At 47.0% G+C, this 23,212-nt stretch overlaps 7 protein-coding genes across 7 annotated transcripts; 3 read left to right on the plus strand and 4 right to left on the minus strand.

Moving 5' to 3' along the window:
* Positions 1-1,406: 1,406 nt before the first annotated feature.
* H6S33_012188 (uncharacterized protein) lies at positions 1,407-6,200 on the plus strand (the record flags this gene model as incomplete). The annotated part of the gene is made up of 6 exons (XM_044843571.1): positions 1,407-2,011; positions 2,075-2,157; positions 2,222-2,673; positions 2,729-3,316; positions 3,375-5,713; positions 5,774-6,200. The coding sequence occupies 6 exons, from the start codon at positions 1,407-1,409 to the stop codon at positions 6,198-6,200; spliced, it is 4,494 nt and encodes a 1,497-aa protein (XP_044695856.1).
* An 813-nt stretch (positions 6,201-7,013) lies between these two features.
* Positions 7,014-7,523, minus strand: H6S33_012189 (uncharacterized protein; the record flags this gene model as incomplete). Its single annotated transcript, XM_044843572.1, has 1 exon — positions 7,014-7,523. The coding sequence occupies one exon, from the start codon at positions 7,521-7,523 to the stop codon at positions 7,014-7,016; it is 510 nt and encodes a 169-aa protein (XP_044695857.1).
* A 529-nt stretch (positions 7,524-8,052) lies between these two features.
* On the minus strand, positions 8,053-9,230 carry H6S33_012190 (uncharacterized protein; the record flags this gene model as incomplete). Its single annotated transcript, XM_044843575.1, has 3 exons — positions 8,053-8,699; positions 8,755-8,868; positions 8,924-9,230. 3 exons carry the CDS (start codon positions 9,228-9,230, stop codon positions 8,053-8,055), a joined length of 1,068 nt encoding a protein of 355 aa, XP_044695858.1.
* A 546-nt stretch (positions 9,231-9,776) lies between these two features.
* On the minus strand, positions 9,777-11,460 carry H6S33_012191 (uncharacterized protein; the record flags this gene model as incomplete). The annotated part of the gene is made up of 3 exons (XM_044843576.1): positions 9,777-10,107; positions 10,177-10,811; positions 11,014-11,460. The coding sequence occupies 3 exons, from the start codon at positions 11,458-11,460 to the stop codon at positions 9,777-9,779; spliced, it is 1,413 nt and encodes a 470-aa protein (XP_044695859.1).
* Positions 11,461-13,355: 1,895 nt separating this feature from the next.
* Positions 13,356-14,566, plus strand: H6S33_012192 (uncharacterized protein; the record flags this gene model as incomplete). Its single annotated transcript, XM_044843577.1, has 5 exons — positions 13,356-13,489; positions 13,546-13,653; positions 13,711-13,784; positions 13,838-14,366; positions 14,434-14,566. 5 exons carry the CDS (start codon positions 13,356-13,358, stop codon positions 14,564-14,566), a joined length of 978 nt encoding a protein of 325 aa, XP_044695860.1.
* A 1,093-nt stretch (positions 14,567-15,659) lies between these two features.
* Positions 15,660-17,540, minus strand: H6S33_012193 (uncharacterized protein; the record flags this gene model as incomplete). Its single annotated transcript, XM_044843578.1, has 4 exons — positions 15,660-15,711; positions 15,779-16,686; positions 16,747-16,793; positions 16,859-17,540. 4 exons carry the CDS (start codon positions 17,538-17,540, stop codon positions 15,660-15,662), a joined length of 1,689 nt encoding a protein of 562 aa, XP_044695861.1.
* A 1,736-nt stretch (positions 17,541-19,276) lies between these two features.
* H6S33_012194 (uncharacterized protein) lies at positions 19,277-22,157 on the plus strand (the record flags this gene model as incomplete). Its single annotated transcript, XM_044843579.1, has 9 exons — positions 19,277-19,625; positions 19,708-20,038; positions 20,110-20,143; positions 20,223-20,793; positions 20,861-20,946; positions 21,023-21,142; positions 21,204-21,473; positions 21,567-21,806; positions 21,870-22,157. The coding sequence occupies 9 exons, from the start codon at positions 19,277-19,279 to the stop codon at positions 22,155-22,157; spliced, it is 2,289 nt and encodes a 762-aa protein (XP_044695862.1).
* Positions 22,158-23,212: the final 1,055 nt, after the last annotated feature.

The raw sequence follows: 23,212 nt of genomic DNA on the forward strand, positions 1-23,212 counted from the left end.
CAGAGAGGAGAGGAAAGGTGCGAAACAAATGATTTGTCCAGTGACAACATATATACCCAAGCGAGATTCCTAAAATTCCAACTGGGGGAAACGCTTGTTTGCCGTCTGGAGCAGTCATTTAGCTTTTGCGGATCCGTTAACTTTATCTCTAGCCGTCTGTCAAGCAAGCACGAAGCAGGGCGCGGCAGCTGGCCGACGGTGGGGAGTAGGGAAGATTAGATATGGTGCTAGATAACTTACTAACGTTTCAACTCACCTCAGCCCTACCTACCTACATGTACCCTGCCTGTTCCACCCACCCCGCCTAAGAGTTCAGATCACAGGTTGCGAAGAAATAGGAGACAGAAACTGAGGGACAGCTTGAGCACAGACAGGCTTCCGCGTCTTTCCTGCTTATAACCCCCAATCACATTTGGCGTAATTGGGCTGCGAGTAACAGTGAAAGGATTCACAATTACGCTGTTTCCGACCGGAGAGAAATTTAGCCGAGCATCAGGCAATACTGTTCTCGGGACGCACAAAATCCGTGTGCAGACTGGGCAGCTTAATCAATTAAAGTTCTTTCCCTCGACGTTCCTGGTGTGGGGGTAGAGGATAGTAAGCAGCCCGTCAGGTTGGTAGTAAAGTACCTACAGTGACGAAGGCTAGTGTGATAATGATAACGTCTTCTCCTGATATGGTTTGTGTCCTCTTAATTTGCACTACAACGAATGCGAATACGGTGTGCATGCCTGCTTATTACTTTACGTAGAGAAAAAAAAAACGAAAGAAAAAAAAGCTCCACATGTACCTCCAGTATCTACACATTCTACTCTACTGGCATTGGATAGAGACATTTGATCTTGCATAGCTGCGTGAAGGGTCCCGTCCTACTGGCCGGTAGTCTAATGATGATGGCTTATTTACATACATAGCGCTATAGGATGATACCTATAATCCCTGCTCCAATTGCCCCTCGTTAGTTAATTAGTTGGGGGCGTACTATAGCAGCAGCAGCTCAGGAATGAAAGAAAAATTCTCGGCCAAATGAGGAAGACAAAGGTACGAAGCCAAGTAGTGAGGTTTGAGCCTGAGAAGCCCGCCGGAAGACCTACGACCCGGTAAGAATTTTGCGGAAGGCCTAGGAAGACGTATGTACACGTGCTTCTTGATAGTGTGATATGTAGCTACAAAAGGTCCAATGTCCCCCGGTTTGGGTTTTTATACGTATTCTGCAGTTGAGCATCAGCTAAGGAAAAGGTCGTTATCTGACCATAATAATACGGCCGGCTTTTCTCAAGCTGATTCTCTCTTCAGATCAATTGTGCGCTGAATAAACATCGCATTCTTTGAATTCGATTTTTTTCCTCCTCATATCACCAAGTATTCAATACTACTAGGTGGTTTCCAAGCTACCTCCTTTCACAATGGCCAGCGAGTCTGAAAAGACCCGTCCCCCCTCAGGCTCCACGACGGACGCCCTACGTGTCGAAAAAGACGAAGCCGATGGAGTTTCATACAACAGCGGAACCGTCACGCCATCCCCCTCCGGTCACGGCTACGAAGACATTCACTCACACCCGCGCCGGCACTCTACAATAGATCCCTCAGCAAGAAACGAAATCATTGAGCTCGCTCGACGCTTCTCCAGACTCTCTACATACACGGTGCCAAAAGATGGTGAGGTTGAGAGTCCGTTCAACTCGGACAACCCGGTGCTGCAGCCAGGCTCGGGCAAGTTTAACCCAAGGGCGTGGGTGAAGACAATGATGCATTTGCAAGACAGAGACCCAGAGAAATATCCGAATAGAACGGCGGGTGTCACGTTTAAAAACTTGTCTGTCCATGGGTTTGGAAGTGCGCTGGATTATCAGAAGGATGTGTCCAATGGGTGGAGAGATGCGGTGAGCGGGATGGCGAAGATATTTTCTGGGGATAGACATAAGGGCGAGACAAAGATTCAGATCTTGAAAGATTTTGATGGGGTTGTGAAGAACGGAGAGATGCTGGTGGTGTTGGGAAGGCCTGGAAGGTAAGTCGTTGATTTACTGATGCTGCAGCTTGGAGATGTGTGCTAATTGAGGGTGGTTTATAGTGGTTGTTCAACTTTCTTGAAGACTATTGCTGGGCGCACTCATGGTCTGTATGTTGGTTCAGAATCGGAGGTCGAATATCAAGGTTAGTAAACGAATAGTCTTCAAAAAAGGTGTAGGATACAGATATTAACATGGGTCAATGATAGGAATCCCACGTGAAATGATGCACAACAACTTCCGCGGTGAAGCAATTTACAACGCCGAAACAGATGTCCATTTCCCCCACTTGACAGTCGGCCAGACGCTCTCTTTTGCTGCACAAACCCGCGCCCCTCGCAATCGTTTCCCCGGTATAACTCGTGAACAGTACAGTGATCACATGCGAGACGTTGTCATGGCCGTCTTTGGCCTCTCCCACACCTTCAACACTAAGGTCGGAGATGACTTTGTCAGAGGTGTGAGTGGTGGTGAGAGAAAGAGAGTCAGTATTGCGGAGGCCTCTCTTGGCGGGAGCCCGCTGCAATGCTGGGATAACAGCACAAGAGGTCTGGACAGTGCTACTGCACTCGAGTTTGTCAAGACCTTGAGACTGCAGAGTGAGCTAGCGGGATCAACGATGCTGGTGTCCATGTACCAGGCTTCCCAGAGTTCCTATGAGGTAAAATAGTCTCGGCAGAACCTTTTGAGGTATTTTTGAAGCTAAAGATTCTTAGTTGTTTGATAAAGTTATCGTGCTCTACGAGGGTAGACAGATCTATTTTGGCCGCACAGAGAGCGCAAAGGCCTTCTTCACAAATATGGGTTTCCACTGCCCGCAACGACAGACGACCGCAGATTTCCTTACATCTCTGACCAGCCCGAGCGAACGTGAGGTCAAGCCAGGCTTCGAAAACAGGGTGCCCCGTACTCCCGATGAGTTTGCAGATGTCTGGAGGAAGAGTGCAGAGTGCAAGAGGCTTCTGCAGGATATTGACTCCTACAAGCAACAGTACCCGGTCGACGGCGAGCAGTTGGAGAAGTTCAAGCAGTCAAGAGCAGCCCAACAGGCGAAAAGAATGCGGGTTGAGTCTCCCTACACCATCTCAGTACCCATGCAGATCAAGCTGTGTATACGGCGTGGTTTCCAGCGGCTGAGGGGTGATATGACAAACTTTTGCAATACGGTATTCGGGAACATGATCATTGGATTGATCGTTGGTAGTGTTTTTTACAATCTTCAAGATAACACCTCTAGTTTCTTCTTGAGGGGAGCTTTGCTGTTTTTCGCGGTTCTGATGAACGCTTTTTCTAGTATCTTGGAAGTACGTACTCCGGTGGACATCTGCATGGTTGCTGGGGCAATTCTAACTTTGATCATAGATTCTCACTCTTTACGCCCAACGCCCCATCGTCGAAAAACACACGCAATATGCTCTTTATCATCCGTTTGCCGAAGCCGTTTCATCAATGATATGTGATCTCCCGTCGAAAATTATCGTGACGTTCAGTTTCAATACAACAGTATATTTCATGGCCAACCTTCGGCGCGAGGCCGATCACTTCTTCATCTTCCTGCTTTTCTCGTTCACAGTCACGCTCTGCATGTCTATGATGTTCCGTACCATTGCTGCCTTCTCACGCACCATCGCCCAAGCCATGGCGCCCGCCGCTGTATTGATCCTCCTGTTGGTGGTCTATACTGGTTTCGCCATTCCCGTCCGCGACATGGCGGTCTTCCTGCGCTGGGTCAATTACCTCAACCCAATCGCATACGCCTTTGAGAGTCTGATGGTTAACGAGTTTCACGGTCGTGAGTTTGCATGCTCTGTCTACATCCCATCGGGACCTGGATATGAAAACGTCACCTCCGATCAACAATCCTGCAGTGTCAAGGGCGCCGTCACGGGAATGCTCACAGTCGACGGTGGTAACTACATTAGCACCACCTATGAGTACGAGTACGGACATCTCTGGCGCAATCTCGGTATCATCCTCGCGTTCATGATTTTCTTCCTGTTTACGTATCTTGCTGGCACAGAATACATTGCTGCGGCGAGGTCTAAGGGTGAAGTGCTGCTGTTCCGTAAGAAGCACCTCCAGAAAATGAGGAAACAGGGTATCGACGGAGAGGCGATTGCCACGGGGCGGCCGGTGGTGGCACAAAATGCAACCAGCGAGAAATTGGCGGCGATTCAGCAACAGACAGATATCTTCATGTGGAGAGATGTGTGCTATGATATTCAGATCAAGAAGGAACACAGACGTCTCTTGGATCATGTGGATGGATGGGTTAAGCCTGGAACTTTGACCGCGTTGATGGGTGTCTCGGGAGCTGGAAAGACTACGCTCTTGGATGTTCTTGCTAGTCGAGTTACTATGGGTGTTGTTACCGGTGATATGCTCGTCAATGGCCAGCAGCGGGATGAATCTTTCCAGCGGAAAACTGGGTACGTTCAGCAGCAGGATTTGCATCTTCAGACCACCACTGTGCGAGAGGCTTTGAACTTCAGTGCTTTGTTGCGGCAACCAAAAACTACGCCTGAGAAGGAGAAACTGGACTATGTTGAAGAGGTCATCAAGCTTCTGGAAATGGAGGAATACGCAGAAGCAATCGTTGGTGTACCTGGAGAAGGACTGAACGTGGAGCAGCGGAAACGCTTGACGATTGGTGTTGAGCTTGCCGCAAAACCTGCACTCCTACTCTTCCTCGACGAACCTACTTCCGGTCTTGACAGTCAGACAGCCTGGTCCATTTGTGACCTGATGAGGAAACTGGCAAACAGCGGGCAGGCAATTCTGTGCACTATTCATCAACCGTCGGCTCTTTTAGTCCAGAATTTTGACCGCCTATTGTTCCTTGCCAAGGGTGGTAAGACAGTGTACTTTGGAGAGATTGGCGAGAACTCACACGTTCTGACTGGATACTTTGAGAAGAACGGAGCGCACCCTTGCCCTCCTGAGGCAAACCCGGCTGAGTGGATGCTTGAGGTTATTGGTGCTGCACCGGGAGCTGTTTCTACCAGGGACTGGCCACAGGTTTGGTTGGATAGTCCTGAGCGGGTTGCGGTTAGGAAGGAATTGGATGATATGCAGGTAGAGCTTGGAGGCCGCGGAGACTCAACAGATGGACATGGCCATGAGGAATTTGCGATGCCGTTTTCGTACCAGTTTAAGACGTGCCTGATGCGTGTGTTCCAGCAAACCTGGCGCACACCGTCTTATATCTACTCGAAGATCTTCCTTTGCACTGCTACATCCCTCCTGATTGGTCTCTCCTTCCTTAACTCTAAGAACTCGCTACAAGGCCTCCAGAACCAGATGTTTTCCGTCTTCTTGTTCATGACAATCTTCGGCACCATCGTTCAACAGATCATGCCTCACTTTGTAACCCAGCGCAGTCTCTACGAGGCTCGAGAGCGTCCTTCAAAGGCTTACTCGTGGAAAGCATTCATTCTCTCCTCCATCATTGTTGAGCTCCCATGGCAGACGGTGATGTGTATCATTAGTTTCTTCCTCTGGTATTACCCAATTGGGATGTTTAGGAACGCTGAAGCTACCGGCTCTACCAGTGAGCGTGGTGGTTTGATGTTCCTGCTGCTGTGGTCGTTCTACATGTTTACGTCCACGTTCACACATATGATGATTGCTGGAATTGAATCCGCAGAGGCAGGAAGTAATTTGGCGAACTTGTTGTTCATGTTAATATTTATGTTTTGCGGGTGAGTCTTCTTTCCTCCTCACGCTCTTTTGTTGCAAACTCAGCTGCTAACCTCAAACAGTGTCCTCGCTACTGTAGACAGTCTTCCCGGCTTCTGGATCTTCATGTACCGCGTCTCGCCCTTCACATATCTCATCAGTGCTATGCTTTCAACGGCCATAGCCAATGCCGAAGTCCACTGCTCTAATATCGAGTTCACAATCTTCAACCCGCCGTCAAACCAGACATGTGCGGACTACCTGGAGCCGTTCATGTCGATTGCTGGCGGAACCATCGTAAACCCGTCGGCGACGGCGGACTGTAGATATTGCTCAATCGCGGATACCAACACGTTCTTGTCGGCGCTGTCGATCGACTACGGCGACCGCTGGAGGAATTTTGGTTTGATGTTGTGCTACACCGTGTTTAATCTCTCGATGGCCATCTTTATTTACTGGCTGGCGAGAGTGCCGAAGAACAGCAAGAAGAAGGTGGTTGTGGCAAAGTAGATGGTGTTTGTGGTGATGGTGGGCCGGAGGTGATAACAAAAGGTGGTTAATAGACGTAGATGGGTTAGGTGCTTGTTGGTTAGTCGGTTGGTTGTCTGGGTTACTTCTTGGGTGTTTTGGGAAATCTCTCCCTCTTTTTTGGTTCATTTTTTTATTCTTTATTCTCTATTCTCCAGCTTCTTATTAGACCTTCTTTGGAATGGGCTTTTATTTGTTTATTCTTTTATGTCGTTAATATATATGTATAATTACGAACTCCAATACTTTACCGATTCTGAATTCTCTTACGCTAATTGGTGCGGCTGGCATTGTCGAGTGATACCTCATGAAGCTACACTACATCCAATCACTTTGGCTCTTTAAACCAGTTAACAAACAACCCTCCTGTCGTTATCAACATAAATCCTTGTAGTAAGTCGCTGAGTGAGGGCTGTATTAATTTACGGCTACTTCATCAACCAATAAATAGGGCTATAGATAAACCTACACCCTGCGCTCGAGTCGTTACGCATAATAAAACGTAGCGAAAAACACAGCGAAAAACTAGTTTCGAAGTAGCATATCTTTACCTGATGTATGCTTCACTCATAGTAGTCAATTTAGTTCAGTTCGCTGATGATGGTGACAATGGTAGTTATATTTTAATTACGAATGAGCGATGGGTCAATGATATATCAGCCGGAAATCTTGATACCGTGTGCGCATGATGTAAGAAGCTGACTGGACCCATGGGTCCAGCATTTTTTTTATTTTTATTTTTTTATTTTTTTAAAAGAAAAACATCTTAATGAGATTCATAGCAAAAGGCTTGATTTAAGGATTGGTGTGAGACCCGTCTTCGGTAGAATGCAGGTTTGAGACGATCGCCAGGATAAGAGAGGCGGCATCGACAGCAGGAGCGACAGGGGCCAGCGGGGCGGCGACAGCGGTAGTGGGGGGCCTTGAGAGACGACGGCGCTTGGGTGCGGGGGTAGGTGTGTCTGTATCACTTCCCTCCTCTTCTTCCTCTTCCTCTTCTTCATCCTCCTCCTCCTTCTCCTCCTCCTTCCTCTCCTCCTTCTCCTCCTTCTCCTCCTCCTCCTTCTCCTTCTCCTCCTCCCCCTCCTCCCCCTCCTCTTTAGGTAGGTTAATGATACCAACCTCTAGATCTGTGGAAACATCGGCGCTCTCGGCAACAGTCTGCATCTGGACAGCGTGAGTAGGAGCTGCAGCGGCTCGCAAGGCGGCTTGCATGGGCTCGGGCAATATCTGAAGGGACGCGTGGAAGGCAGCTAGGTAGCCGGCTCGAAAGCCCTGTTGGCAAGCAAGGGATTTGTCGCCCATGGTTGGAAAAGTGGTTGGATGGTGATGGGTTTGGAGCAGTTCTTTAGTTTGGTTTTAGGCAGGTTTGGTTTTGGGGTTTCGTTCTATTTATTTGTTTCCAGTCAGGAGTACTTTTGTTTGGCATAGGTAGATGATGGAGGATGTGGGCTGGCGGTCTTTGTCTTTATTGGGTTCTTTCTGTTGCTCGTTTTCTTCTATTTCTTTCTACTATTCTCTGGAATATTTCCTTGGCTTGTTGTAACTATACAGTATTCGAAGGGACCATTTCGGCTCCTGGAATAAATCACGTAACTCTACGCCCAATCGTACAGCACAGTGTCTAGAATCTGTCATGAGGTTAATATAGTTGATATGATTCGGAGCTTTTAAAGGATTACAAGTAAGAAGATTTTAAGAGTTAAAACAGATCCAGTATATTTTCTTAGACTTATCCGGACCTTCCACAACCTTTCTTACCTAACTATGTGACTTGATTTTTTATCACCCTAGTATAATCACCACGGTACCCACGAAGCCAGCCTATACCCACTTAAGGTATAATCTCGACAAACCCCTCATTCTCCCAATCAATATCCTCCCCGGCCCTCCCCAAATACTGCAGAATGAAATCCTGCGACAAGACATTCCCATTGGTATCATCATAGCGCAACTTGGATCCCTTCCCATACCAGGACTTCTCCACCCTAAACTTCTTCCTCACCATCGCCATAAACTTCGCCGCAAGCCCCAACCCATACGTGAGCTCGCTCTCGCGCCACCTCTTGGCCACGCCGTCAACGACGTTCTGTGCCTCCCGCTGGTAGCCCGGGTCGGCGATGACGATTGTGCGGTTCTTGTAGATGACCACGTAGGTGTGGAAGGCGACCATGCGCTCACGCAGCTGCACGGGGTTCCAGATTGGTGCGCGGAACATCAAGATGGTGCCGGTGGTGCGGACGCTGTAGAGCGCGCTGCTGAGGCATGAGGGGAGGCTCCAGTCGTGCTTTTCGGCGTCTTTGAAGACCTGTGGGAGGGGGCCGCGGGCGATGCGCGAAAGCTCGTTGAGTTTGCGTTGGCGGTCCGTGTAGGTGACGAGGCGGGTGTGGATGTGCCAATCGAGATACTTGTTGTTCATGTGAGCAAGCCAGCTGTTGATTTCAGCACAGCTCGTGTGAGCGGTGAAGTTGAGGCGTGTAGCTGGTGGGTGTGTTAGTGGTAGGTTTTGGGAAGAGAGGGAGGGGGAGTGACGGACATAAAAGAAGAGTGTCACTACTAGCATCGCGGGCAGCGAGCTCCTCGGGGGTGGGGCCTGGAACCTTGAGCTTGCGCCTCTTCCTCACGCGGACGAGCTTCATGTTGCCGGCGCCTAGTTGCTGTGTTAGTAGAGACTCTATACTGTAGGAATGAATTATTCGACTTACTATCTATTTCGACCTCGTCGAACGAAGGGTGATAGGGCACTTCCTTGTCGATTTCAGGTGCTGACATTGCTTCCTTGTTGACTTCAGGTACTGACATTGCTCTCTTGTTGACTTTGGGTGACGGCGTTGGTTCCCTTTTGACCTTTTTGGCTTCAGGTAACGACGACATTGACATTAACATGGAAGGGTCATCTTCTTTTTCTTCTTCCTTTACTGGAAAGCTGTACTCGTCCCTCCAGTTACCTGCGGGAGGAGCGTCGATGAGAACGTAACACATTTTATTCTGCTTTGGGGTGGCCGCAGACATTGCGGGCAATGTGGTCGGTTCCAAAGACATTTGAGAATTGTGTTGTTTGGAGGTGAAGAGAGACGGTACGTGGTTACGGACGTTTTATTTTATTTACGAGGGAGTTGGGTTCTTGGTCGAGGGGGCTTCGTGCGGGCTTCGTGCGGCCGGGCTGGGCAACCGCAACTACAAACGAAAGATTGTGCCGAGAAAAAGGCCCTATATGCTAATAGTAGTTAGTGGGATATGGCGGGTTCTATTTGCACCGCCCTGTCCCATTCTCTTTGTCTATTGTGAGGGTACGTCCGCTAGGGTTTTATGCGAGTGATAGTCTGTGATGCTGGAATGCCAAGCCTGAATGCTAACCAATGATTATCGTCTCAAAGCATAAATGCCGATCTCCACACTCAATTTCTTCAATTAGAGCCTACGCTGTTTAGTTTGAATATATTATCATTGCGAGCACTAGTAGCACAACCTCTGAGCTACCCCACAAACTGCAAACCCTAAAGACTCTATCAGCAACATATACTGCCACTGTGTATTCAGCACCTATCTACATAAAGTCTATATCCTGTTTTTATGACATCTATTGCAAGCCCTCAACCTGCATCCATCACACACAAAAATATAGTTGGGCAGATAATCCGAGCACATCTCGCACGTCGCCCCAGTCGACGTATACGTCCACCCGTCCGTATGCTCGCACTCGTGGTTGACCCTGAGGTCCTCCACAATCGTCCTCGCATGCAATGCCAGCGCTCGCACCCCGGCATTGGCACCCATCTCGCGGATGGCCAGATCCTCCGCTCGCCGGTGGAGTTGGCCCTCGTCCCAGTCGCCGCACTCACACATCTTCCATATGATGCCGCAGCGGTAGCACCATTCGGATTTACATCTGTGATGCGGCGTTTCTGTTAGCTGATATCACCAGGCGAGTATCTACTACATTGTTCAGAGTACTAACCTGCACGTCATATGCTGGCACCCATGCGATCTCTCCACAAGCGAATGGCATTGCTGGCACCTCTGCCATCCATTTGCCGCCGCCGTCTCAAGCGTAAGCTTCATACTCGGATCGTCGGGACAGTCCTCGCTGTCGTGCTCCTCCTTCTTGCACAGCTTGCATGTCCGTGAATAGCAGTCGTTGCAGGTCGCTACATCGCGCGAAATGTTCTCGGTCGGGATGAAGCGGGAGCATGATGGCTGGAAGCAGTACGTGCGGTCCTTGCAGGTATACTCCTCGCTTTTTTCGAGGAATTCAACTGCCTCGTTGTCGGTCAAGAGGGGGAGCGCGAGCTCGAGGGAGAGCTCTTGCTTGCAACACCGCGGGGGGAAGAGTTGTTCGTCTTTGCAGGCGCGGATGAAGAGGTCTTTGAGGTCAGCGAAGCAGTAGGTGTGCGTGCAGGGGGCGGTAATGGTGTGTTCGGCGGAGAAGGACTCGAGACAGATGGCACAGTCTGCGCGGGACTTTCGGAGACTGGGTTTGTAGGTACTGGCGCCAGAGTAGGTGGTTCCGGAGGGGGCGGTTCCAGAGTGAAAGGTTTTGGCGCCAGATTTGGAGGCACCAGATTTAGAGTAGGAGGGGCCTGCGGTCGACAGCTGTGGTTTTCCCCTGTCAGTGTGTGGTCTCAAAAGGCTTTAACAATATATATGTAGTGAATTGCAGCCTCATTGCACTGAATTACATGAATTTCGAGCTTTGAGAGCAAAAGAGATTGAAAACACAAAACAGCATCATGCACAAGTTCTCACAGACTATCCCCACTAATAGAACCAGACGACGACTTAGCGGGGTGTCTACCTTTTGCTCAAGCTCATCCACCAAATCCCACTCCTGACACCTCCTCTCCAACTCCTCAATCGCCTCATCCGTCATCTCCGCCCCCGTACCCACCGCCATGCTCCTCCACATATCATTCCTACTCTTCTCCTCCGGTACCACCACCACCGCCTCCTCCGACAACTGCATCGCCAGCTCCCGACTCCCCTCATCCCCCAACTCAAGCTTCGTCAGCACCTCGAGTAGCTCTCCGTCACTCCTGACGGCCCGATCAAGGCTCTCTGCGAGCCGCTCGTCGGTGAGCATGCGCGTGGTGGCGAGGAGGTGCTCACGGTAATCATTGAATGCGATCTCGTCGCTGGAGGTGACGGCGTCACCGAGACGACCTTTGCCTTTGCGGGCGGAGAGCGCTTCTTCGACATCGTGTAGCTGCAGCTCGATTGCGAGGGCGAAGGAGAGTTCGTCCATAGCTGACTTGGCTTGCAATTATTGCTCTTCGGCGAGAGAAATGCTTTGAGTCGCAGGTCCTTCTTGCTCTACCGGTATATAATATCTATATTGGCTTCAATGTGTAATGGGATCCTCATCTAGCTACCGTAGTAAACTGGAATTGAGAGGAGGAAAGAAAGAGCTAACTAACGGCCCATCGTCTAAATAGGCGGGGGATAAGGGGATTTTTGCTGGCATCTCAGGCCTTCCAACTTAGCGGCTAGAAAATTGTGGGGATTTCAACCATTGGTATGTGGTATTGTGGGTTGCCTGAACTTGTGTGTAACGGAGATCGACAGGCATGCAGATGTACGTGTCTTGGCAGCGGATAGATCTGGTTTGTGGACCCTGTAATTGATTTTGTGGGTTTAACCAAAGACGGAGAGAGAAATCAAATGAAGGAACAGAGACCATTATGAAGAACCGAAAATACAACTCATGATATTTACATATCCTATTATATACCCCGCATACTGCGATCGAGGCGTCGGATAGTATGTGTGGTATAAGGCACTAGCTAGAGTCACTGATATATGTATATATGTGGAGCTCGTCTATGCGCAAAATATCGATCTGATAGAATTAATAAGCCTGTGCGTTATTTGATAAAACCTCCATTTCAAACTGATGTTTGTTTTCTCCTAGACAATACATCTTGCGTCTGACGAAAGATTCTAGATGAGAATCTCTTTCTAAAAGCGGTCGTAGAGGGAGCTTTCGTCTGGTACATGGCGCTTCATGCATGTAGGGCCCAATGTAATGGTTTCTTGGGTGCTTGAATGTCCACTAGTTATAGAGTCGACGCAGATCTCATAACTAATCTGTAGAGTATTCCTAGGCATAGTGCTCGAATTGCTGCGTTTCCAAGGTAGAGTATAACTGACCGGTTGGAAGGAGTTGTATGGGGTGAGTGCTTGTACTGAATACTCATACTTATGTGAAAATAGTGTCATTTCTTTTCTTTTTTTCTTTCAACTACACTGGTAAATGTAGAAGCTAGTAGTTCGAGAACTAGAGTCATTCGCAAATTAATTCTAATTGTCAAAAATGACGCGGAAAATCCCAGGGAGTACATATCTCTAGAAATTCTCGTTCCTGCAGCTGCGCACTAGCATATAATCTCTTTTTCAATCAATTCTCTGGTCAGAGACTAAGGAGTGGGGGGATAGTACATATAGTTGGCACCCGACTTAAGAGACCAAGCATTGATCCGCTGTATCCATAACCCCTGAATATCCGGGGTATTTAGCTAGAAAACCGGGGTTCTCCAGATTCTTCGCTTCAGATTAGTGTGCGCTAAGCATTCTCCATACTAATACATTTGCCTGTATACCGTTTGTTCCTGCCGCAGGAAGTTCTTCTTCCCATCCATGACGTTCACTTATCATATTTACCGGCTTGAACAAAGTACTTCAATTAACCTCTTTGAGCATATACGAAGGCTTCCACGGGCCGATCCCCCGGAATCCCCTGATTAACTTAGCTTAAAGAAGTACAAATTCAATAAACCGGGTATAATAAATACCCAGACATCGCCCCATATATACTCCGAAGGCTTGCTATTTGATTGTTACAAATGGAAAGGCTCAATCAATTTTCGGTGATGAGCTCTCATCTCCGTTCCTCCGTAATACCCACGAGTTCGGTATCGGCTTCCCCACCCATGATTCCCGGTTGAATCCTCTTGATGTCGGCGCAATTGAGGTTTTTAATCAAAGTTCTCCAATTTGTGGTTGTTAATCAAAAAGGTTTCCCCTGAAGACCTGCCAATATTGGAGGTACAAATAGGTGGTGTTCGTTCAAATCTCTGCGCCCATCTACACTCTCCACGAATTCTTCGCCTTCTCCAGACTCAATAGCTCAGTCCTAGAATCATGTTCCCCTCATTATCATCTACGGCAGTGGTCGCTTTGAGCTTGTGCTCTGCATTTGGGTCTGCAAGTGTGTTGCCAAGGGCTTCGAAACAGGTCTACCCAGGTTTCAAAAACTTGAAATACCTCTTCACTTTGTAGGTCTTTCTGATTGTAGATCCGACGGCATGCAATGATTAACAGATTGATGCAGAGGTGATTCTTACTCACAAACTGGTTTCAACTTGACGAACGGGTCACCTCTCCCAACATCAGGAAACCCGCTGGGAAACCCAGTATACCCTGGATGGACCTCAGCAAAGTAAGTATTTGTGGGTTAAACGAGACTCAACTCTTGCCATGGCTAACCAAAACCTAGCGGTCCAAATTGGGTTGACTACCTGACTGTCGAGTTCAACAAGACTGAGCTGTTGACGTACAACCTTGCCTATGGTAAGCCCCTACTTAATCCCATAAGCCGTTCTGTCAATAACTGGTAACTCCAGGTGGTGCAACAATCGATGCCGACCTCGTCACTCCCTACACGCCCACGGTACTATCCCTCAAGGACCAAGTCGAAGGACTCTTCGTCCCCATCCTTGGACCTAAGCCTTCCTACGCACCATGGAAGTCGTCCGACAGTCTCTTCTTAATCTGGATCGGCATCAACGATATCGGGGGTAGCTACTGGAATGGGGACTATGAAAATTTCCACACAGAATTGATGGATGAGTACTTCTCTTTGATCGAAGAGCTGTACACCACTGGCGCGAGGAACTTCGTCTTTATTAATGTTCCGCCGGTTGACCGCTCCCCGCTCACCGTCGGCCAGGGCGCGGAGTCTGTGGCTTTGGAGGCGGAGGCGATAAAGAGCTATAACGGGATGGTTGAGACAAGAGTCAAGGCGTTGAAGACGGCCCATAATGATGTGTGGGCTCAAGTATTTGACTCAAACAAAGTGTTCAACAAGATTTTGGACAACCCGAGTAAATATGGATTGAAGAACGCCACCGGGTACTGTGAAAGTTATACAAAGTATGAGCCCCCATCATCCATACCTCCACATAGTGTCTCGTGCTAACCAACTTATTTTCTGAAATAGTGGTACTCCTGCTCAAGACACGCTTTATGACGAGTGCCTTGTCCCAGTTAACGAGTACTTCTGGCTCAACAATCTGCACCCGACATACCCTGTACACAAGGTCGTTGCCCAAGAGCTAGCAAAGACCTTGTGATCCTTTCATGGGAATATGTGTATACATGTGACATTTCCATAGCTTTGAGGACGAGAAATCTTTGATACTTAAGTAGTGTATTGTACATTAACCAGCACATACTATTATATGCTATCTGAGCGTTACTAGTGTGTGAAGAGTCAGGAATGCATGAAGGCGTGCTGATGAGTGATGAGATCTGTAATGCCGTAACCATCGACATCCCTACGTGGATTGTTAAGAGGATGCGACTCGAAGGCGACAAGGACCGGGGTACATCCGCGTGAGTTTTGAAATATTCGCGATTGTTTAGTTGTGTCACTTCCTGACAGACTAGATATGTACATGATGTACTTAAGTAGTTAGTGTGGCTTGATATCCGTTACACAGGAAGTGCTAGTGGCCGTGTGATAGCCTGTGATTGTCCTTATCAAGTCAGTGGTCAGATGGAGCTTGGTTCCAAATTGACTCTGACAGAACGAATGAACCTAGAGCTTATATTCACCGAACACAAGAGTACATAAGTAGGTGAGACAAAGCGCCTGTGTAATTATTAAAATATTTCGAGGTTGGAGGGGGCGAAGGTGGAAACAGCCGGACAGGAAAGAGCTTTTTCCTTTGGAGGGTTTCTTGGGCCTAGCCCTAATACAATAACCCTACTTTTTCGCCGAATTTACAGATCTTACTTTCTACGTCTCCACCTTCTATTTAACTATTAACCTTATGCTTGGCCGGCCCACCACACGGTGAGCCAGCCAGCCAGCCGCCCGCTATGGACTTGCTGAAGGACTAAGCAAAGAGTCGTCCCGTATTGAAGCTAGGAATCCCATATTTTGGCTCCTAGAAGATTGTAACTATCAATAATACACCAATAGTAAAACATTGTTATCGCTGAGAATAAATGAGAATAGTAATAGTATTAGTACAAAGTATAAAAGCCTACTCTAAGTATCATATGAATCGCATGGAGCCGAGAAACCGGAAACGAACTCCTAACAAAAACATGAGATCTCGAGAGAAAAGAAGATAGGGAACTACAAGCCCGCAGACAAAAACAAATCCAGAAATAACCAACTATTTATCAAAGAAAGAGATAAAAAAAATCCGAGTACTTTTAGAGGTATCTATACTGCCCATTTTCAGACACTTTCTCGGGTGGATAGTTCCTACTTAGATTGTTGGTAAGTGACTCCTTCGTATGGTCTTGGATTAATAGATCTCATGCTTGCATACCCTGTAGGTTGTGGGGCCGTTACGCTCCTTTGTAGTGGAGGCGGAGGAAAATATGAATTTTGGTTATTTCCGTTACCATTAGGCGAACCATTGAAGCCTTGCGTGCCCTGAACATGACCATAAGAAGGTGGCGCGGCATTCCCAAATCCAACCTCACTTCCATACCCGCCTGGGGTAGTTACTCCACTTGCTGGAAGAGATGTGGTGCTGCTGAATCCTTGGCTAATCTGCAGTTGTTGGCCCGGAATGGAATCTTGTGGCCCAGGGACAATGACATCACCGCCTCCGCGCACTTTTCCAATAACCATGCCCTTTGCTACACCCTTGATAATGGCTCTCCGAGAAACCCCAGAAGCGTCAACATAGACGAGGCCCACATTGGTGACAGAGCCAGTCAGGCCATGAGCAACTGATCTTGCTTCTTCGCCATACTTATGGCCAACTACGGTTGTGGCTGCATTAGCTCCCGAGTTTAACAGGTTTTTAGATGCGTGGTCTATTCCATCTGCAATGGTAGAGAATGCAATGAGCCCCTTGTTTAGCAACCCGGGGTTTGGAATCTGCCCCCTCGAGGGTCGCTCCTGGTTTTTGCCAGCGATACGGGCCCCAATGTTTTGAGCGTGCTTCGTTACCTGTCCAATAGTTTGGGCAGAAATTTTAGCAGCGCTGGTAGACACTGTGTGGATTTGACGGACTCTGTTGTGCGTGCTCGGGTCGAACACCATCGGAACTTCGTTCGGTTTTGTACGTCTTACGTAGGCATCTGCTCCAGACTGAATCGCGTTGGCGACATAGGAACTCGTGGTTACGATCAAGCGCGAAGCTGTTGCAGCTGTGCTAACAAGAGTCGATTTGGCGTACGCTGGGTGTAATGAGTCCCTGAGATATTCTGGCTGAGCAGGGCGAACCTAACCAAATAATTCAATCACTGTATACTCGGATAGAGGTTTCAGTTCGGTTAAACTTACGGTTACAGTTCCCTGCTGATTCTCTGGTAATTGGATTTCAACTGGATCTGATTTAATGTCAATATCATATTCATGGTTGATAGCTGTCAATGTCATTCATAGCAGGACATACCTTTACTTCCTGGAGTTACGCCAATAGCATGGACATGGTACGAGTTGACCTCACCAACCTCATCCCCATTCTCCTCGTCAACTAGAACTAACCTTCCCTCTTTGTTGTCCTGGTGATCGCTTGGATTGTAGGCAGCCATGGCCTTACTACTACTAGCATATGCAGGAGCATCTATATCACGAGGTAGTACAGTCTTCTCGTTTGGATACTGGGAGCTCTTCTCGGGGTTCTTTACGGAGCTGTTCCCAGAGCTATTTCCATAGCTATCATATATCCTTTTAAGTTCGATCTCAAAGAATTCTACCACAACACCCCAGGTAGAATTCGTTATTTTGAGTTCTTGACCGATTCTGGGATCGTTTTGTGGTACGAGAAGGTCAGTTGGAGGAAAGATGATAGTGAGGGCCTCCTCTGGGTTCTTGGTGGCAGTTCCCTTCCCTGAATTTGTCGCAGGCTCGATTTTGAATGTCGACGGATCAAGTTTCGTTACCACATCGTCTCTGCAAAGTCGAATATCGATATCTGCATAAAAATCCGAAGTGCTGAAGAACCTGAGATTCAGATATTCCTTGGTATCTTCGGGGACGTTTTCGACCGAAAGAACAAGTACACCGGGATTTGAAGGTGGCCCGTTGGCCTTGATCACCTTGATTTCAGGGAAATTAAAGCGAATATCGGTCATTTCTGATTGTCGAGATAAAAGAGGTCTGCCGGAATGAGGCGAGTGTAATTTTTTTTGAGATGAGTGATGAAAATTAGGGGGTAAAGAGGGCCTGTTTCTATGAGGCCTCTACATATAAATACTTGGCCGATAACTACATCACGTACGCACATGTACATGTTCGCAGATCACCTACCGGAAATCCTCACATAACTTTGCTTGGGGTGGCCAAAGAGGCTTGCGTATGCACCCATCAACGTGGAAAATTATTTACCTGGGCGAAACAATGAAAATTTAAAAGATAGCACAGGCCTGCATTAAGCAAATCATTCACAAGCTGAGCGCAAAAACGAGGGGCAAATCGAAGGAATGATGGGGGGCGGTGCAAGCGCCCGCCAAGGGGCTGTGGTGGCTAGTCACCAATTACAAACATCTGAACAGGGTCCTCCTGTTCCATCCAAGATCCAGCCGGTTCACACGGTGACGCAACCTGATAAAGAGGGGAGCTGACGGGAATGAGTGACTTTATCAGCGTGCACTGGCCCAACAACTATCACATGTGGAATAGGTATCTGTTCTACTCTATTTGCACGGGATGCGTGCAGATTTATGAGATCCTGCATGTTTACCGGCTCAGAACCTGAAATAGGTTTAATTTTTGTTGGTCGTGAGGCACCTAAAAACCAAGTAATAGATACATGTATTCACAGCTACCATGACCGTGACTGCGTACTATTTACTCTACCTAAATGTGCAAGTCTACTAATCAGAACCCTTACAACTCTAAAGTTTAATCTGGGGAATCGCGAAAACTACATGTAATCAGCCACTTGCTGAATGTGATTGACAGAATGGCTTTCGGTGCCACGAATCCTTTGGCCACTGCACCGCCACCTGCACACAGTCTTTCCGACCCTGTTAAACATGCTTAATTCCGCCCCAGAACTTCACCTACTCTAGAAGATCACTCTTAGTAATATCATAAGGCATCAGATCAACTTATACTACTCTAGTAAGGTGCCTCTAGAGAGAATGCTAACTTAGTAAGGTAGATACACTTGAATTTTAATTCAAAACATAGATCCAGTCCTCGAGTACCTACATATGTACCTCTCTACATATGGAGCAAGTGATCCGGTAAACCGTCCGCAAAACCGAGCGTTTCTTCCGCCGAACCACAGAAGCTATCAACTCGAAATTTCAGATGGCCTTAGCGGGCGAGGTTTTAATAGGGCAACATGTACCGGACGTGTACGGTTTACTAATTCAATAATATATCAATGGAGTCTACTCGAGAGCCCTCGGGAGCTACCGCAGCAACCAATTGTGGAAGCGAAAAAAAGACTTTGGGCGCCAGATTTGGACTTTGATATACTGGTACCGTACTGTACCTTATTAGCTACGCTGGTTACACGCGAATTAGATGCATGGCCGGCGCTACTAATGCAGCAAGCCACCCAAGTCATGGTGGCTATTTTTTAAGGCCTCCCATGCTTCCCGAGGTACATATATGTATGTAAATTTCATTCATAGGTTGCATATGCGGGCGGTCATTACAGACGTCTGGAGTTGTTCAAGAGCTTAACCTGCTACCCCCTCTCTAAGCGCCGGCGCGACACTCGCGATAAGATGACATCCCCGTATTTTCTCGTATATATTACCCATACCCGCGATGGGAAATCTAGAAAACAGATCTCCACCTTTTATACAATCTTATATTCTCCTTGCTTATAGTGAACCTTTCTCCCGACACCTAAATGACCACAGGAAATCAAAGTTCAAGCCAACAGTCCCCTCCAGGGCAGACAGGAGGAAACCAGAGCCCTCCTAATATTGGGGGATCAATTCCAACCATACCTACTGTAACAATAACTTACGTTGCGCCTATAGTCCCAACGGTCCAGAAGGTATCCACCGGTATTCCCTATCAATGGGTCACGCCGGGTACTGTTGTCAATACTGCATATTTATGGAACAACCCGGCCGTCGTGGGGGATCTAGAATTTTGGGTTGAATCTCGGAGAGCAAAGCTTTCGGACGACGAAAGGGCAAGACTTGATAGCATTGATGAGATGATGAAAGCATTGGAAGATCCGGCGTGGTACTGTAAGTTTACAACATGATGGATTTCACAAAACAGAGGATATGCTCTATTCCGGCCAGGAACTGATCGGAATCGCAAATAAAGACTGGCCGACTTGGGATCAGGCCTTAGAATGTGGAAGGCATAGCACAGAACAAGAACTGCGTCGCTTAATACCTACATTAATGTGGACAAACGAACAACCTATGGGCGAAATATATACCCCGATCGCTCAAATTCTGCAAGATACAATTAAAAAGAACTTTCCACTTGATGGGAATTATTGGGTTGCTTTCAAGGACAGACCATTAGATAATCTGAGCTTCATCGAAAACCTGTCAATACACAGGATTATTTACTTCGTGGGCGAGAAGGGAGGTGGTATGGACTTCGATTGCAAGCGTTGGCCTAAAAGAGGCAATTCATATCGACACATGTAAGTACTCCATCAATGATATTGGTTACTTGATAATTATATGATTATACTCATTATATGTCCGTTTAAAGAATGTTCCCTATCAATAAATACCTGTGGATTAAAGTAAGTACCTTATCGTGTTACGGAACAATAAATTTACACAGCTACACATTACTAGTGTCTAAAAGATCTCTATCAATAGAACCTTCGTCATTTTTTCAAGGATCTCAACCTGCCTCCACCGCACGGGCCTGTCCTCAATTCTGATCCTTTTCGTGCCTCCATGTGCAGAGGCTACTTCAATAGTTTTGTAAAACCAGTTGTCGAATGCCAGCCATCAGTTGGAAAGGCGTACAAAATTACAATATCAATGCCCATACTAAATGTCGCCTTGGGCTCAAAGCTTATTCCGAGGAAAACGGCTGAGAGGGTGCTAAGGCATCATCCATCGTTTCTTAGAGCACCAGGGTATGAGTACGCAGAGAGCTATATTGATCAAGACGGCAAGGAACAGCCTAAGCCTGGCGTTTGGATATATGGAAGCGCACTTGACGATCCTAGTATCGGTTTCTCTGGTGACTACGACGGGAGTGATTTTGGCACCCCTCCTACCGTTTTTACCGGACGCACGCTTTTCGAATACCATCATCCAAAAATGGATGCACTCACCCTTGATCTTAGGCAGACTATGCGAAGAGGAAATAGAGGTCACTATGACGACGACGAGTTCCTTGTGGTTGAACAGCTGTGGGCGTTTATTATTCCAACAAAAGGTATGTTTAGTTTTACTAGAAAGCCATTTAAATAAAATGTTAACCGCAGTATTATCAATACCAATAGAAACCCTCATTACCTTTCAGTCAATGAAACCAGCTGTTATTCCTGGCCAAGTTGGTGGATTCAATAGTTACATGTTCGAACCGAGCGTAAGTCTAACTGCTTAACCCGACATGATTCCTTAATTGGTTAAGTAGGTCTAACATCTATTTATTTATTTTTTAGAAAGGCACGGATGTGACAACTCAAGGGCCAGTTCATGGTTTCTTTATATACTTCGCTGATCTTGTTTTGTTACAACATTATCGTATACTAGAGGCCTTCAAAGAAGGCACTGCTGCACTGGTACCCATCCTCATTGATAATTTATACTACTCCTCCAAAACAAATGCTTAATTTTGTTCAGAACTTCCGAGTAGCACATAAACCTATCGCCGATGAAGAGCTGGTTGCCGATTGCAATGCCGTTATCTCCGAAGTTGCAATAATCTTGGAAATCACAAAAAAGCAGATGGAGATTCTGGGCATGATAAAAGAAGCTGCGATGGACAACTCCCTCCGGCCAGAGGAGCTCTCAGCTGCAAATGAATTCTACAAGTATATGATGGGTCGGTTTGAAATTGTGGTAGCGACTTTCGAAGACATTGGGGCGGAAGCAAAGCAAGCTCAAGATTTGGTAGGAGCTCACGACCCTACCCCACATGATTGATGAGTAGAAGCGAAAGATATCTCTATAGATCTACCTACTGATAATGATTACTTCATATAGCTCTTCCAGCTTCTCAATATTGAGGCATCAAAAAAGCAGGTGGCGATGGCGATACAGCAAGAAATCATTGCAAAACAAACAGCTGAAGAAACGGCAATTCAACTTGAATTAGCAAAACAATCCACCGAACAATCGGCAATTCAACTTGAATTAGCAAGACAATCCACTGAGCAAAACAAGTCATTCTTGGTCTTTACTATTATAACTACCATCTTCCTTCCGTTGTCATTCTTTACTTCGGTACGCCCACCGCACCCCACCCCTCATTAAAAAGGAATATACTCTAATTATTTCCCAAATTAGTATTTTGGTATGAACACGGTCGATATTCGGGATATGGAATGGGACCAACGTTACTTTTGGAAAACTGCAGGGCCATCATCAGCGATGATCATCCTGGTGGTGATGTGCTGGGCGTTCAGGGCACAGATGAAGAGGGGTATTGGTATTGCATTTCAATCGAAATTGAAGTCTGCCCAGATTGATGAAGAATGTGCGATAGGAAGCCCAGGAAAAGGTGGCCAGGCTCCGGGGAAACGAGGCAAAGGCTCTTGGAATCTTTTTGGCCGGGGTGTGGATAAGAATGATTGATGAATCATGATTGATTTTTGATTATTTGTTTCATATATATATCACTACATGCAAGAAATGTACTTAATGATTAATGAATCTCTTCCATAAAAACCGAGTCGGAATCTACAGTGATGCAAGTACTGCAGGCAATAAATACATGATATCACCTCGAACAACTTGAGACGGACTCGATTACTCGGGTCGAGTGAGCGACTATGCGCCAATCGCGCAAGATTCCTTCAGATTTCAATAGTATGCCTGAATTTCCTATCCCAATCCGGTGTTGTGATCAAAAGGGAAATTTTCAGCGACGACTTGTTATGTTCAGGACATCTTTATGTTAGAAACCGATCAGCCATTCATGTATATATGACGGGCGCTATCCTGACAAAAAAAAAGAAAGTTTCTGGCGGCTAGATACATGTATATACTACCCTAAAATTTATTAGGCCTTTCATGGTCGAGTATGCTGCAATGGATCCATACAGGTCTACTCTAATCTCTTACCTGCCAAATTCTCGCTCGCCTACATTATACCTTACGCGCCTAAAGTCGAGTTCTACTCTATTCTAGGCACCAAGCTCACATGCACCATGTGATTAATTCTACAGATCTAGGCAGCTGAGGCATGGGCATTCCCGGGGATGGAGTATTATCGTCTGCACTGGCAGGCCTGGCGTCCTCGATTTCCAGGTTATCGCATCTCTTCATGCAACCTCGGACACATAGCGCCCAACACGAAACCATGGGCCTGACATCTTAGCTATATAAACGGACTTCACTGACGCCCTGGATCCATAGCGCGTGACAGTGGATAGTTGGCTACTTGTACATCTTTTATATAATGTCTCATTTGTTATTGAGTTTAATAAAGACGGTTATGATTAATCCCAATTGCAAAGATGCAAGCGGAAAAGGTTTACGATATATATTCGAATCACCAGCGCTTAATTTGGGGTACTCAACTACCAGAATATGTCAGCAATACTACTGGGCTTAGAAACTAGCATTCGTGTCATATTTATTTGGTCAACTGTCGAGCGTATTAGTACGTATTAATGTATGTAAATCTC

The sequence above is a fragment of the Morchella sextelata genome (assembly GCF_020137385.1).
Source record: "Morchella sextelata strain SCLS chromosome Unknown scls_7, whole genome shotgun sequence".
Lineage (NCBI taxonomy): Eukaryota > Fungi > Ascomycota > Pezizomycetes > Pezizales > Morchellaceae > Morchella > Morchella sextelata.